The 13,002-nt window shown below is 34.8% G+C and overlaps 1 protein-coding gene across 1 annotated transcript in view; it reads right to left on the bottom strand.

Moving 5' to 3' along the window:
• Nucleotides 1-781: 781 nt before the first annotated feature.
• Nucleotides 782-13,002, bottom strand: part of LOC144956482 (glutaminase liver isoform, mitochondrial-like) — a 53,427-nt gene continuing 41,206 nt past the window's right edge. Inside the window, exons 8-15 of the mRNA XM_078887015.1 lie at nt 11,383-11,441; nt 7,771-7,837; nt 6,782-6,832; nt 6,248-6,424; nt 5,550-5,681; nt 3,278-3,432; nt 2,027-2,170; nt 782-1,063 (exon numbers count right to left, since the gene is read on the bottom strand). Of these exons, the coding sequence (XP_078743141.1) occupies nt 943-1,063; nt 2,027-2,170; nt 3,278-3,432; nt 5,550-5,681; nt 6,248-6,424; nt 6,782-6,832; nt 7,771-7,837; nt 11,383-11,441 (906 nt within the window). The 3' untranslated portion in view covers nt 782-942. The remainder of the gene's footprint in view (nt 1,064-2,026; nt 2,171-3,277; nt 3,433-5,549; nt 5,682-6,247; nt 6,425-6,781; nt 6,833-7,770; nt 7,838-11,382; nt 11,442-13,002) is intronic.

Below are 13,002 nucleotides of genomic sequence, written 5' to 3'. Positions count from 1 at the left end.
AAAACTCAAAAACTAATTTTTCTTGGTCCTGTGACTGCAAATTAAAAGACATAAATTTAACCCTCTCCATACCAACTGCCGAAAAAATCATCACGTTCGTAACGATACAATGAACATTTTTCTTCTTCAGATTTGGTTTATATATCAACAAATTTGAAGAAAAATCTCTGATATGTTTATAACAACTTAATGTTGTTACTGTAAAGCTTGTTACCACCCATGGTATTATTGCTTCTGAGTGTGGGTGTAGATAAATCGTGGTTTGTGTTGGGTAGGTACAGGTATGACATTTGGTGTAGAGAAATCAAGGTTTGTGTTGGGTAGGTATAGGTATGATATTTCTGGAAAAACCCAGAAACTGGTTGGTAAGGAGAGAGTTTATCAGGCAGATTTGATAACGCACTTGATAATAATCTGAAAGGTTGGTACGAAATAGTGTGCTGGACACTGCCAGGGCCTGTTTCATACACGTCTTTACAGATTTTCATTTTCACCCTCTCCTTACAAACTACAGGAAAATCGTCAAATTTGTTTTGATAAAATAAATTATACATTTTCTTAATCAGATTTGTTCCGTAAATTTTAAAAATTATGAAATATTTTTGTTTTGTAAAGCTTGTTATGCCACACAAAAAGTATGAAAAGACGTCTAGTTTGTACTTATTTCTACTCAGTTTGAGCGTTTAAAAAAATAAGTTTTCCTGAAAATAGTCGGTAAGGAGGGAGTTAAACAAATGTCTGTCTGTCTGTCTGTCCCCTAATTTATCACTTTGTAACAAACTTTATTGTTTTTTCTTTCATTCCTATACATTTAACCACTGTGTAGTTAATCATTTGTATAGGGCAGTCACTTTCATCTTCTGTATTTGAAGTTTGTTGTATGAGGACATTTTCCACTGTGTGTTCAAGGAATTGTAGGAGGACGGATGTTTTCCGCTGTGTTCAAGGAATTTCATTGGCGTCCTCCTTCAGTTTCCGTAGTCGTTCCATATGACATTCCAGCAATTGAACTGTGTCGTCTTTCTTGAACAGTTTGGCATCGTCAATTGGCAGATTGCCCCATCTGTGGTGGGGGGGAAAAGTTTTTAAAAATGTGTTTTCACACGTCTCATCATGAGCAAACAAAGTAATTTAAAAACGTGAAGAAGAAGAAGAAGATAGTGGAGGAGGAGGAGGAGGAGGAGGAGGAACAGGAAGAAGAAGAAGAAGAAGAAGAAGAAGAAGAAGAAGAAGAAGAAGAAGAAGAAGAAGAAGAAGAAGAAGAAGAAGAAGAAGAAGAAGAAGAAGTAGTAGTAGTAGTCGTAGTAGTAGTAGTAGTAGTAGTAGTAGTAGTAGTAGTAGTAGTAATAGTAGCAGCAGCATCAGCAATAGTAGTAGTAGTAGTAGTAGTAGTAGTAGTAGTAGTAGTAGTAGTAGTAGTAGTAGTAGTAGAAGGAGTAGTAGTAGTTGTAGTAGTAGTAGTAGTAGTAGTAGTAGTAGTAGTAGTAGTAGTATAGTAGTTAGTATAGTAATAGTAAATAGTATAGTAGTAGTAGTAGTAAGTAGTAGTAGTAAGTAGTATAGTAGTAGTAAGTAGTAAGTAGTAGTAGTAGTAGTAGTAGTTAGTAGTATAGTAGTAGTAGTAGTAGTAGTATAGTAGTAGTAGTAGTAGTAAGATAGTAGTAGTAGTAGTAGTAGTAGTATAGTAGTAGTAGTAGTAGTAGTAGTAGTAGTAGTAGTAGTAGTAGTAGTAGTAGTAGTAGTAGTATATAGTAGTAAAGTAGTAGTAGTATAGTAGTAGTAGTAGTAGTAGTAGTATGTAGTAGTAGTAGTAGTAGTAGTAGTAGTATAGTAGTAGTATAGTAGTAGTAGTAGTAGTAGTAGTAGTAGTAGTAGTAGTAGTAGTAGTTAGTAGTAGTAAGTAGTAGTAGTGAGTAGTAGTATAGTAGTAGTATGTAAGAGTAGTAGTTAGTAGTAGTAGTAGTCTAAGAGCAGCAGTAGCAACGCTAGTCTTGACGTGAGTCACAGAGTCCATAAGGATACCTACATTCTAGTCCTCATGAATGGAGAACACCTGCATTTCTCCAGTAAGAATTGCACCACTGTCGTATGTCCCTCTGCAGCAGCCACGTGCATGGCTGTCCTGCCGTCGTAGTCTGTCTGGTTCATGTCCATGCCGGTCAAAGCACATCTGGTCATGGGAGACAAAAAATTAGTATTGAGCTTTCTTTTTTTTTTTTTTGTGGGGGGGGGGGGGGGGGGGGGGGGCTTTTCTTATATAGCGCCAATATCCTTACTTTCTTAATTTAACTCACTCAACCCCTAACACCGACTATTTCCATAGTTTAACCGGGTTACTTTTACCCCATGCCCATTTACTACAATTTTTAATGACATATTATGGACGCAGTATCAAAGCTAATGTTTTTAGTTTTTACATGTTAATGGTAGTTGAATAAAACTATCAATGTACATGTTCATTTTTTATACATTTTTTTCCAATTTTGAAAATTAGCAAAAATCTCTAGGATTGAGTGAGTTAATCAAATTGAAGCTTTCATTCCATTTGACTTCTGTTATTTAATTTCTTCAAGCTCCCAGCAGCAACATTTGTATTACCAATCTCCTTACACCTACAGACACAGATCTACCTTACCTTACCGGAATTCCATCTCCCTACAGAGGTTGAATGTCATGGAACGCCATTCTTCATGCTCAAGGGCAAATTACCGAGCAGTCGATTATCTTTTTGCCAGTTGTTGCCTCCACATTTCCTATCCAGGACTTCCTTGGTTTGCCTCATGCCCTTTCTGCTAGCTACTTTTCCTTCTAGTACTAATTTTTGGATGGTGTTGTGTCTCCGGATGTGTCCGTAATAGTTTACTCATTTTAACTTCTGCCAACAGTTTTCTGGACCTTCGGCTTGCATCAATAAGAACCAGAATGTTTGATTTCTTTCTGGTTCATGGTACTCTCAGAATTCTGCAATACACCCACATCTCCTTCGTTCTGGCACATGTTTCACAGGCATACAGGAATGTGGACCGTATGTAACATTTAGCCATACGCACTTTTTGTTTTTGTTGATATTTTTAAGCTCGTGAGGATTTTTCTCAATTTCACAAAATTCTTCATGAAAATGACACAGATCTATTCTCATCAAAAGGTTATTAAAAGCAGAGAAACTAGGGCTTCATTTAGGCTTAACCTGCACTGCTCCTTATGTTTTGTTTTTGTTTTTTTTTGTGTGTGTGAAAACGGTAAAATGTTGAAATGCAATAAAATCAAAATATTTCACCTTCTAATAGCTGTCACGTCACCGTTGAATGCCGAGAAAAGGAGGTTGACCACAAGATTAGACTGGACATCAGCTGTTGGGAGCCTGGGGTCAAGCTTACGCACGGAATGGTGGACATTGTCGTAGTTGTGGAAGTTGAAGATACTCACCAGATCCTGTGCAGGGAGGGAAATAATTGAATTAAATGAGTATTGTATTTATACAGAAAAGAGAGTGGAGCAGGTGCTTATGTTGATAATAACAGAAAATGAAGAGTAGAAAAGTACCAGAGGACAAAAGAAAAAAAATTATTCTCTTTTGTCCTCTGGCAATTTTCTACTCATTTCATTTTCTGTTATTATTATATTTATAGATGAGTAAAAGGATGTTTGTTTTTGTTTTTAAGGGTTTTACAGCGCTTTAGGTCATATCAGTGCCAGTAAAAAGATAGAAAATTGGAAAGTGAAAACAAGCACAATTAGAAGGACTTGAGGTAAAAGTAAGACAAAGGGGAATGGTACAAATAGGAAAGAGATGAAGATTCCAAGAGCACATACACTATCAGTGTATTTAGTTTGAGATAACCTAAAAGTCTTACACAGACACCAGCACAAGATCCCACTAAGCAGGAATATACTCAAATATTTACAAATCGTATGTTAAAATTTAAAAAATAACAGTACATAACAGAGAGATGATTTACAAGGAAAAAAATATCATCTCCCAAAACTATAACTATGCATTCGACTGTTTCCCTCCCAGCCAAGAAATCAGGCCAGGGTCAGGACAAAACCAAGTCATTTCATTCCAAGACAAAGACAGAAAGCAGGTTGGAAAACAGATATAAGGGGATAGAAGACAAAGTTAGTACCTCCCTGCCTACTATGGGAGGTCAGGAGCCCAAATTAAAAGGATGTTGTCGTTCTTCAGTTGCATTTAGCATTTTACAAACAGTAGTAGTAGTGTCGTATGGCTGTCTACACCTCCATGTGCTCTAATTGCTTTAAATAAGATACTCATCACAAAACACAATCAGCCATAAAGCATGTCATCCAAAACGTAGACTTGTGGTGGGTCCATGTGAATGTGACTAACATTTTGAATGCTAATGAAAATGTGAAAATGGAAAGGACTTTGGATGGAAACAGTACAAAAAATGCAGTGTTCATATAATAATAATAATAATAATAATAATAATAATAATAATAATAATAATAATAATAATAATAATAATAATAATAATAATAATAATAAGCATATTTCTATAGTGCCTTTCATCGAAACCTCAAAGCACTTTAAAAAAAAAATTAATAAAAAAATAAAATAAAATAAAATGTAATGTTTCCATCCAAGGCCTTTAAATTTTCACCTTTTTGTTAGTATTTTAACGATCAGCCAGCCCTTTCTTTTTCTTCTTCCTTTACTACGAAATTGAAAAAAAAAAAATTTGATTTCTTTAAAATTTCTCGAAAAATTCTTGTTCAATTTCACAGTACATGACACCTTAAAATACACTGTCACATCACATCATGATCAATTTGATAAAATTAAACATAATCCATTGGAGAAAACACAGAAAAATTTTGATTTCATACTAGAGCAAGATTGGAGCGACTGACAGGCTCTAACAATAAATCACTCTCATATCTCTACTTTGTCTGCAGTCATGTAGTCAATTGGTACGACACTCGCTTTCAGATCGGAAGGCCTCGCTCGTCGCATAGTTGAGTCCTTGGAAAAGGCTCTTTACTCACGTTCTCTCATCGTACTCAGGTGTAAAATGAGCACCTGGCCGTTAACAGCGTTGTCTCTGTCAGAAAAAATTGTAATATCGCATTACAGGCGTCATGTCTCGTCCTACATGTTAAATGTTGCTGTTGACTAAGGACCCCTTGTAAAGTGCTTTGAGCATGTTTAGTGGATATTGTGTTACATAAAAGCTCAATTTTTAAACAAAATTTCCCATGTTTAGGAGTGACTTATGTGAAATTTTTTTTTTAAACACCACAAATATAGAATGAGTCAAAAAGAAGAAGAAAAAGAGGTAATAATAAAAATAAATAAAATTCCCTTTATTTCATCCCATAGGGGAAATTTGTCTCTAGGGTCTATTCCAAGGGAAGACTGGAATAACCCAGGCAGCAGCCGCAATGCAGCTCTGTGAATTGAGCTAAGGCAAGGTGACTTGCTCAAGGCCACACAGCTTAGTGGCCTGTGATTCGGGTACGAAGCAAAGACCGTACCACTGAGCCCCGCTGCTCCCAATTGTCTATATTTAACAAGTGACACAAACCTGACAAAACTGGATACCCCTGAAGCTGTTTCCATACTTGTCCAAGGGAGGCGACCACATAAATATTCCCATGACATTTGGAACAACCAGCATTATTCCCCCTGCCACACCTGACTTGCCCGGCAGACCGACCTGATGTGAATGACACACAAAATTGGATGATGATTTTTAGTATGTATTCATTAATTATTGTTGTCAAAGTTACAATATTTACGAATTATTAATATGACGAAATGCATTTGTAACTGCTAAGACTAATTCTGATTTGTTCAACAATTTTTATTAATAAAAATAGTAATATAATAATATTAATAATAATAATAATAATAATAATAATAATAATAATAATAATAATAATAATAATAATAAATAATAATAATACTAATACTACTACATATACTACTACTACTACTACTATAATAATAATAATAATAATAATAATAATAATAATAATAATAATAATAATAATAATAATAATAATGATACTATACTGATCCATAGGAAATTTTTTGTCCAGCTTTGAGCACGTTTAGTGGATATTGTGCTATATACAAGCTCAAGATTAATGATCACATCATTTGACAAAAAGTAATATGAATGTCTTATGAATTTTTGCTATCATACTATAGTAAAATATGATTATCTCCATTACCAAAGGGGGATAACAAACCAAATCATTAATGAGTTTTCTATCATACCTTGAAAGCGAATTGTCCCGAGTAGTCGTACATGCCACAGGACAACATAAGGCTGAGAGTATCCCTGATACAGTGGGGCTCCAGCACTTTTTGCCCCGTGATAGGGCAAATCCCTCCATTGGCCAGAGTGGCCGCTATCACAGATCCTGAATCACACGTGGTTTCTATGCTACACAACTGGTGAGGGAAAAAATAGGGGAGAATAAATTAACAGAAAATAAAAATAAAAAATAACTCAATTAGTAGATAAATATTTAATAAATGATATGAATACAGATACATTAATTATTATTATTATTACTATTATTATTATTATTATTATTATTATTATTATTATTATTATTATTATTATTATTATCATTATTATTATTATTATTATTATTACTATTATTATTATATGATTATTATTATTATTATTATTATTATTATTATTATTATTATTATTATTATTATTATTATTATTAGTATTATTATTATTATTATTATTATTATTATTATTATTATCATTATGATTATTATTATTATTATTATTACCTGGAAGTAAAAGTCCAACAATTCGTGCAGGTTTGTGCCCTTGGGGAAACACTGAAATGAAAAGTACAGCACATCAAATTATTACACAACATATTCAGCTCTATGTTTCCTTTGCATTTCCTTGTACTGTATGTTCCAAACAGTTACAAAAACACTTAGTGGATAGAATCTTCCCTTTGATGATTAAAGAAGTTTCATCAAACCTGCTTTCACTTCGGTACCCATCATTTACAATAACTCTTCTTTCCTCCACCTTTGTAAGTAAAGCCTTTGAGCAATTAGACTTATGGAGCCAGAGTTTATCCCAATTCATGTAGCATAAAACAGAAAAAAAATAGCATTTATTTGCTTTACACAATTTGTATAGGACACGAGTTTATCGCAAAGTACTTTTTGCCAGATCTAAAAGACACCCATCTATCCAATCACTGATGGGTTGACAGAGACAGGGGGGGGGGGGTGGTGGTCAGAATGAAAATCTCGACTTAATTCAGGATTGGTTTCGGTCTCTTTGCGTGTGAAGAGAGTGGTGCTCTTCCAACTGAGCTCATTGACGTAAACAAAAGGTTTTAAAGCTTATGTACAGACCACAATGGGGGTCCCGATAGCTCAGTTGGTAGAGCACTTGCTTCACACGCAAAGGAACCAAGATCGATTCCGGGCGCAGTCAAAATTCCCCCCTCCCCTGTCCACCCAGCAGTGAATGGGTAGCTGAGTCTGTTTGATTTGGTGGAAAGTACTTTGCAATAGACTAGCGTCCTATCCAAAGGATAGCAAGTAATTGCTATTGTCCATTTTACGCTATAGAAACTGGGATAAACTCCGGCTCCATGGGCCCAATGGTTCTGAAGGACTACTTTTTATTATTTTACATACCACAACATGGTACCCATCACATGAAGTGTTAACATTTATTTCATTGAATCGGACTGTATTTTCTGACGTTTTTCATTCATTTCCCAATCATTTTTTCTCTAACAGAAACTTACTTGGTTTTCTTTGAGGTAGTAACCAATGGCAAAATTCCTGTCTGCTGTTTGCCGTTCAGATAAAAAGCTGAAGAGAAACAAAAATAAATAAATAAAATAATTAATAAATACCGATTAACCAAGAAACATAGACGTCCCTAAATGAGCCATTAAGATGGAGAGAAAAAATGAAGTGAGTGAAAGTCAAGGCAAGGGTTGAACCATTGAATTCATAATATTACAAACTATTTAAAACTAACCCTGAAAGAAATAAAAGGCCAAACAAAATCTATACTGCATCAGGATTAATACCAGTCTCTGTGCTTAAGAGTGCTCAACATCTGAGCTTTCTTTCTTTTGAGCGTGGAGCTCAAAATACACAAAATGTGCTCAAAGCAAGGGGTTCCAAGCCAGCAGCAACGTATAAAATGTAAAAAATAAATAAATAAAATTCCCTTTATTCATTCCCAAGGGGAAATTTTTCTCTTGGGTCTATTCCAAGGGAAGACTGGAATAACCCAGACGTCAACCGCAGTGCAGCACCGCAAAATGAGCGAGGGCTAGGTGACTTGCTCAAGGCCACACAACGCAGCGGCGGGTGATCGAACTCGTTACCTTTTGGGTATGAAGCAAAGACTGTACCGCTAAGCCATGCTGCCCTAAAGACAAGGAATGATGCCTGAAAGGTGATATTATATTTGTTTCTTTTATTTATCGACAGAGACAACACTGTTACCATCCAGGTACTCCTTTTACACCTGAATGCAGTGATAGAATGTGAGTACAGAGCCTGCCAGAGCCTTTACCAAGAACCTGCCGGTCTAAAGGCAAATGTCATACAAAACTGCAAAGCTTGGGTTTCTTGACCCCCCCACCCCCCAAGTCAAAGTTTCTCTTAATAATAATAATAATAATAATAATAATAATAATAATAATAATAATAATAATAATAATAATAATAATAATAATAATAATAATAATAATAATAATAATAATAATAGTTTATTGCATCCCAAAAAGGAAATTTTTTGTACAGACGTGTTATAATTTACACAATAAGATAAAAATACAATGGAAATAGGATGTATATATATAAAAAAAAAAGGAGCAGCTCTATAACCAGAGCTGCGCTTTATAATATGAATAATATCAACACTGTAAAATAGTTAAAACTGTCACTATAAATTGAAAATGGAAAAGATTGCAAAACAAATAAATTAATAAATTAATATTTATATTTTAAAAAAGTAAAAATGAGAAATAATTATATAAAATGGTTATTGCTTGTTGTTATAAAGCCTAATACTGGGCGGCAGAAAAGATTTTCGGTGTCTCTCTGTTTTCGTTGAAATAGAGAAAGGGCGACCACTTCTTTCTGACATAATAATTGATGGTCTTAGTGGATGATACTGGTCATTTAATATTTTAGTTATTTTAGTTATACAAAATTTCTCGTATAAAAGATCTACTTCGTCAACATTATTTATATAGCGTTTAATGGATTTTTTAATATTTGAATTTATTTTGTTCCTTTCCACTGCTAAGCAATGGCCTCCCCCAGCTGTTATACAAAATGATAAAACACTTTCGATTACTGCTCTATAAAATAATGTGCAGAGAGTTTTATCTATTCTAAACTGAGAGAGTTTTGATAAAAAATATGTACGTCTGCACATCTTATGCCTAATTATTTTCAAGTGTTCATCCCACTTGAGCCTGTCATCAATCGTTACACCAAGGTATTTGTAGTGAGGAACTCGCTGGACAAATTGGTCCTTTAATTTTAACGGTTCTATCGGTTCCTTCACTTTCCTAAAGTCAATCACTAGCTCCTTTGTCTTGCTTATGTTAAGCTCTAGGTGGTGGGCATCACACCAAGACACAAATCTATCAATTTCTTGCCTATAAGCCACTTCATTGCCATTTGTTATGAGGCCTTGAAGAGCGGTGTCATCTGCAAACTTTATTAAAGGTACCCTCAGGTTTTGACTTCTACAGTCATTCGTGTATATTGTGAATAATACAGGGGCCAATACACAACCTTGAGGAGCATCAGTATTTGTAGTTATACAGGAAGATTTGTTTTGTCCTAATTGAACATATTGTGCTCTCTCCGTAAGAAATTCGAGCACCCAAGCAATTATATACTTGTTTAAATTCAGACTAGTCAATTTTTGAACAACCAACTGAGGTTGCATTGTATTGAACGCTGAAGAAAAATCTGCAAACAGCAATCTGCAATAGCTCCTAGCGTGATCTAGATGCCTGTAGATGTTGTTTGTAAACAGCAAAATGGCATCCTCTACGCCACGTCCTGGTTTGTAAGCAAATTGATGACTATCACTCAATGGCATAAACTGATTCCTAATTTTAACAAGAACAAGTTTTTCTAAAAATTTCATGACTATTGAAGTCAGCACAACAGGTCTGAGATCGTTCATAGTTTCAAGTTTTTCTTTTTTTGGAACAGGAATAATTTTTGAAGTTTTCCAAATTTCAGGGATCGCAACGCATTGGAGGGACCAGTTAAAAATATGTGTATAAATGGGGGAAAGCTGATGGGCACATTCTTTTAATAGTTTTCCTTTCAATCCATCTGGCCCAGCAGCCTTCCTCTCGTTTAGTTTCAAAAATACGAATCTCGTTTCCTCTTCCCTGACCTCAATAGTCATTTCATCTTCCAAAGCCCTGTCTAATTTATGTTTTTCATTTTCAATATCAAATTTGTTTGCTGTGTCGAAACGTGAATAAAATTTATTTAAAGTTTCAATTTCGATATCTTCTGATATAATCGTGGGCTTTGGATTATAGTTAACAGCAGTTTTAAGCCCCCGCCACGTGTTCCGTATATCCCCAGAAGAAAAGCATTTTTCAATTTTATTTTTGTACTTATCTCTACAACTAGATATTACCCTCTTTATCTCTTTTTGTTTTGTTTTCAGATCTTTTTTGTTTCCACTAGTATAGAGAGTTTTCTTTTGGTTCAATAAAAGTTTTAGATCTTTTGTTATCCAAGGCTTGTTGTTAGGATAATATTTTATTTCTTTTTTACAAGACACTAGCTGTTCACAGAATTTTAAATACTCACTCACACAGTCATTCAGCTCATCCACACTATCACATGATTCGATAAAAACATTCCAGTCAGTGCATTCAAAACAACCACGCAAATCTTCACACACACTTCCGTTCCAGATCTGTACACTTTTCTTTACTGGTTTTACACGTTTAAAAACAGGGCGGTAGGTGGGGAGTAGCAAGAGCATGCAGTGGTCAGATAAACCAACACAGAAATATTTTAACTCTGATACCACACTTACGGTGTCCGGCTATGTGGTCTAGTGGTATGACACTCGCTTTCAGATCGGAAGGTCCTGGGTTCGAGCGTCGCTCGCGAATAGTTGAGTCCTTGGAAAAAGGTTCATTACTCACATTCTCTCACCGTAATCAGGTGTAAAATGAGAACCTGGCCGTTAACATTAAAAATGTAATATCACCTAACAGGCGTCATGTTTCGTCCTACATGTTAAGTGTTGCTGTTGGTCAGGGACCCTTGTAAAATGCTTTGAGCACAATTAGCGGATACTGTGCTATATAAAAAGCTCAACTCTTTTTTTTTAAAGCTCAACTTACACCGAGTTGTTGAAAGACACTGATTCCCCTCCAGCCATGTCACGGAACTTCTGTTGAATCTGGGAATAACAAGAAATAAACCATTTATAGTTTTACTTTCTACAACTCTGATAACCCAAATTGTCGTTATAGCTTCATTATTGCAATGAAAATACAACACTCAAACCAACGTGTACATATCTACATGTCTAATAACGCAAATTGTTATGGTTTCTTCTTTGCAGTGGATGATATTGTGGCATCCAATGGTGTTTAGTTGATTTCTTCTTAACTTATCTGGCCACTTTTTATATGGTTTACTTTTCCTATTTCCTAGTTCCGATTGGAGTAACAGCCACTTTGTCTTTGATTAAACTTCTCGTCTTATCTCTCACTTGTCGTCGGCATTCATTTCTTCACACATCTTACAACATACTGTCAAACCAAATGTAAAATAAATCAGACTTAAAAATATTATTAATGTTATTTCTACATGCACATGTGTACAGGTCTGCTAACCTAACGCAATTAAAGGCTTAATCTAATAATATCGTTATAATGGACAATAGTTTGCATTGGTTTGAGAGTTTGTATTTCCATTACCACAATGAGTCCATAACAATTGGGTTATCAGACCTGGATTTAAATGCATATCATCCCAGAATAATGACTGTACATTAACTCTTTCGTCGCTGAAGCTATTTTCGCATTTCCATCACAAAATGGCTGACACCTCATTGAGGCAGCGTGAGAATGACAAGCTAAGACAAAGTGACATTCGAATTTGGCACAAAATCTCAATCAAAATACCCCCTCCCTAGGGCCAATTGAATGTTCTGATGAAAGAAATGATACCATTGGTTCAATTTATAGCACTTTTGTAGAAAAAAAAAAAAGTAGGATTGGATTACATTTTTATTTTTGCCTTTCAAGACCGGCCGCACTGTGCGGCCATTGGCCCGTAGAACTGATTCTGCTCTAGCCGCACAGTGTGGCCAATGGCGCTGAAAGAGTTTAGGTGCATATGAATGAGTAATTGAAAATTTCATGTTTCGGGTTTTAGCTTGTTTTGCGATATTTGCCATACATTATTCTAAGGTTCACTAAACATAATAATATGGACAAGGACTGTTGTCATTGGAGCACAACTTATTACCATAAACAGTAATTAACATTATCACAACAAATACAAGGACAATGCTACTTTCTGCAACATCAATGACAACAACAACAACTGAACTTAAATATGTATCAGTGCATGACATAATCAGCCGGAAGGTGAAAATTTAGGATTTGCATTTTCTGAAAGAACATGCTCCCCAGAGCATTTTAATCTTTATTTGAAGTAAATCGGGTGATTTTTCATGAAGTTATGGTAAGATGTATAGGAAAGGTATCCAGCAACTTTTCTCAAATTTCATACTTTTTCAACTTGACTAACTGTAAAAAATACTTAGAAGTGAAATTAAGCTTTGATATTTCCCAAAGATGTACAAAAAGGGTTGATTTAATCATTTATGACAAGAACTCATTTTTGATCAAAATTGAACTTCCAACTAAACTTGGCAATATCTTTGTTCAAACCTTTTCTTTTCACCATCCGACTGATTATGTAATTCACAAAAACATATATCTACAATA

This window comes from Berghia stephanieae, chromosome 11 (genome assembly GCF_034508935.2).
Source record: "Berghia stephanieae isolate SIO BIC M18660-M18661 chromosome 11, UCSD_Bste_1.3, whole genome shotgun sequence".
Classification (NCBI taxonomy): domain Eukaryota; kingdom Metazoa; phylum Mollusca; class Gastropoda; order Nudibranchia; family Aeolidiidae; genus Berghia; species Berghia stephanieae.
Note: the sequence above shows the minus strand (reverse complement) of the source record. Positions and strands in the feature narration are given on the sequence as shown.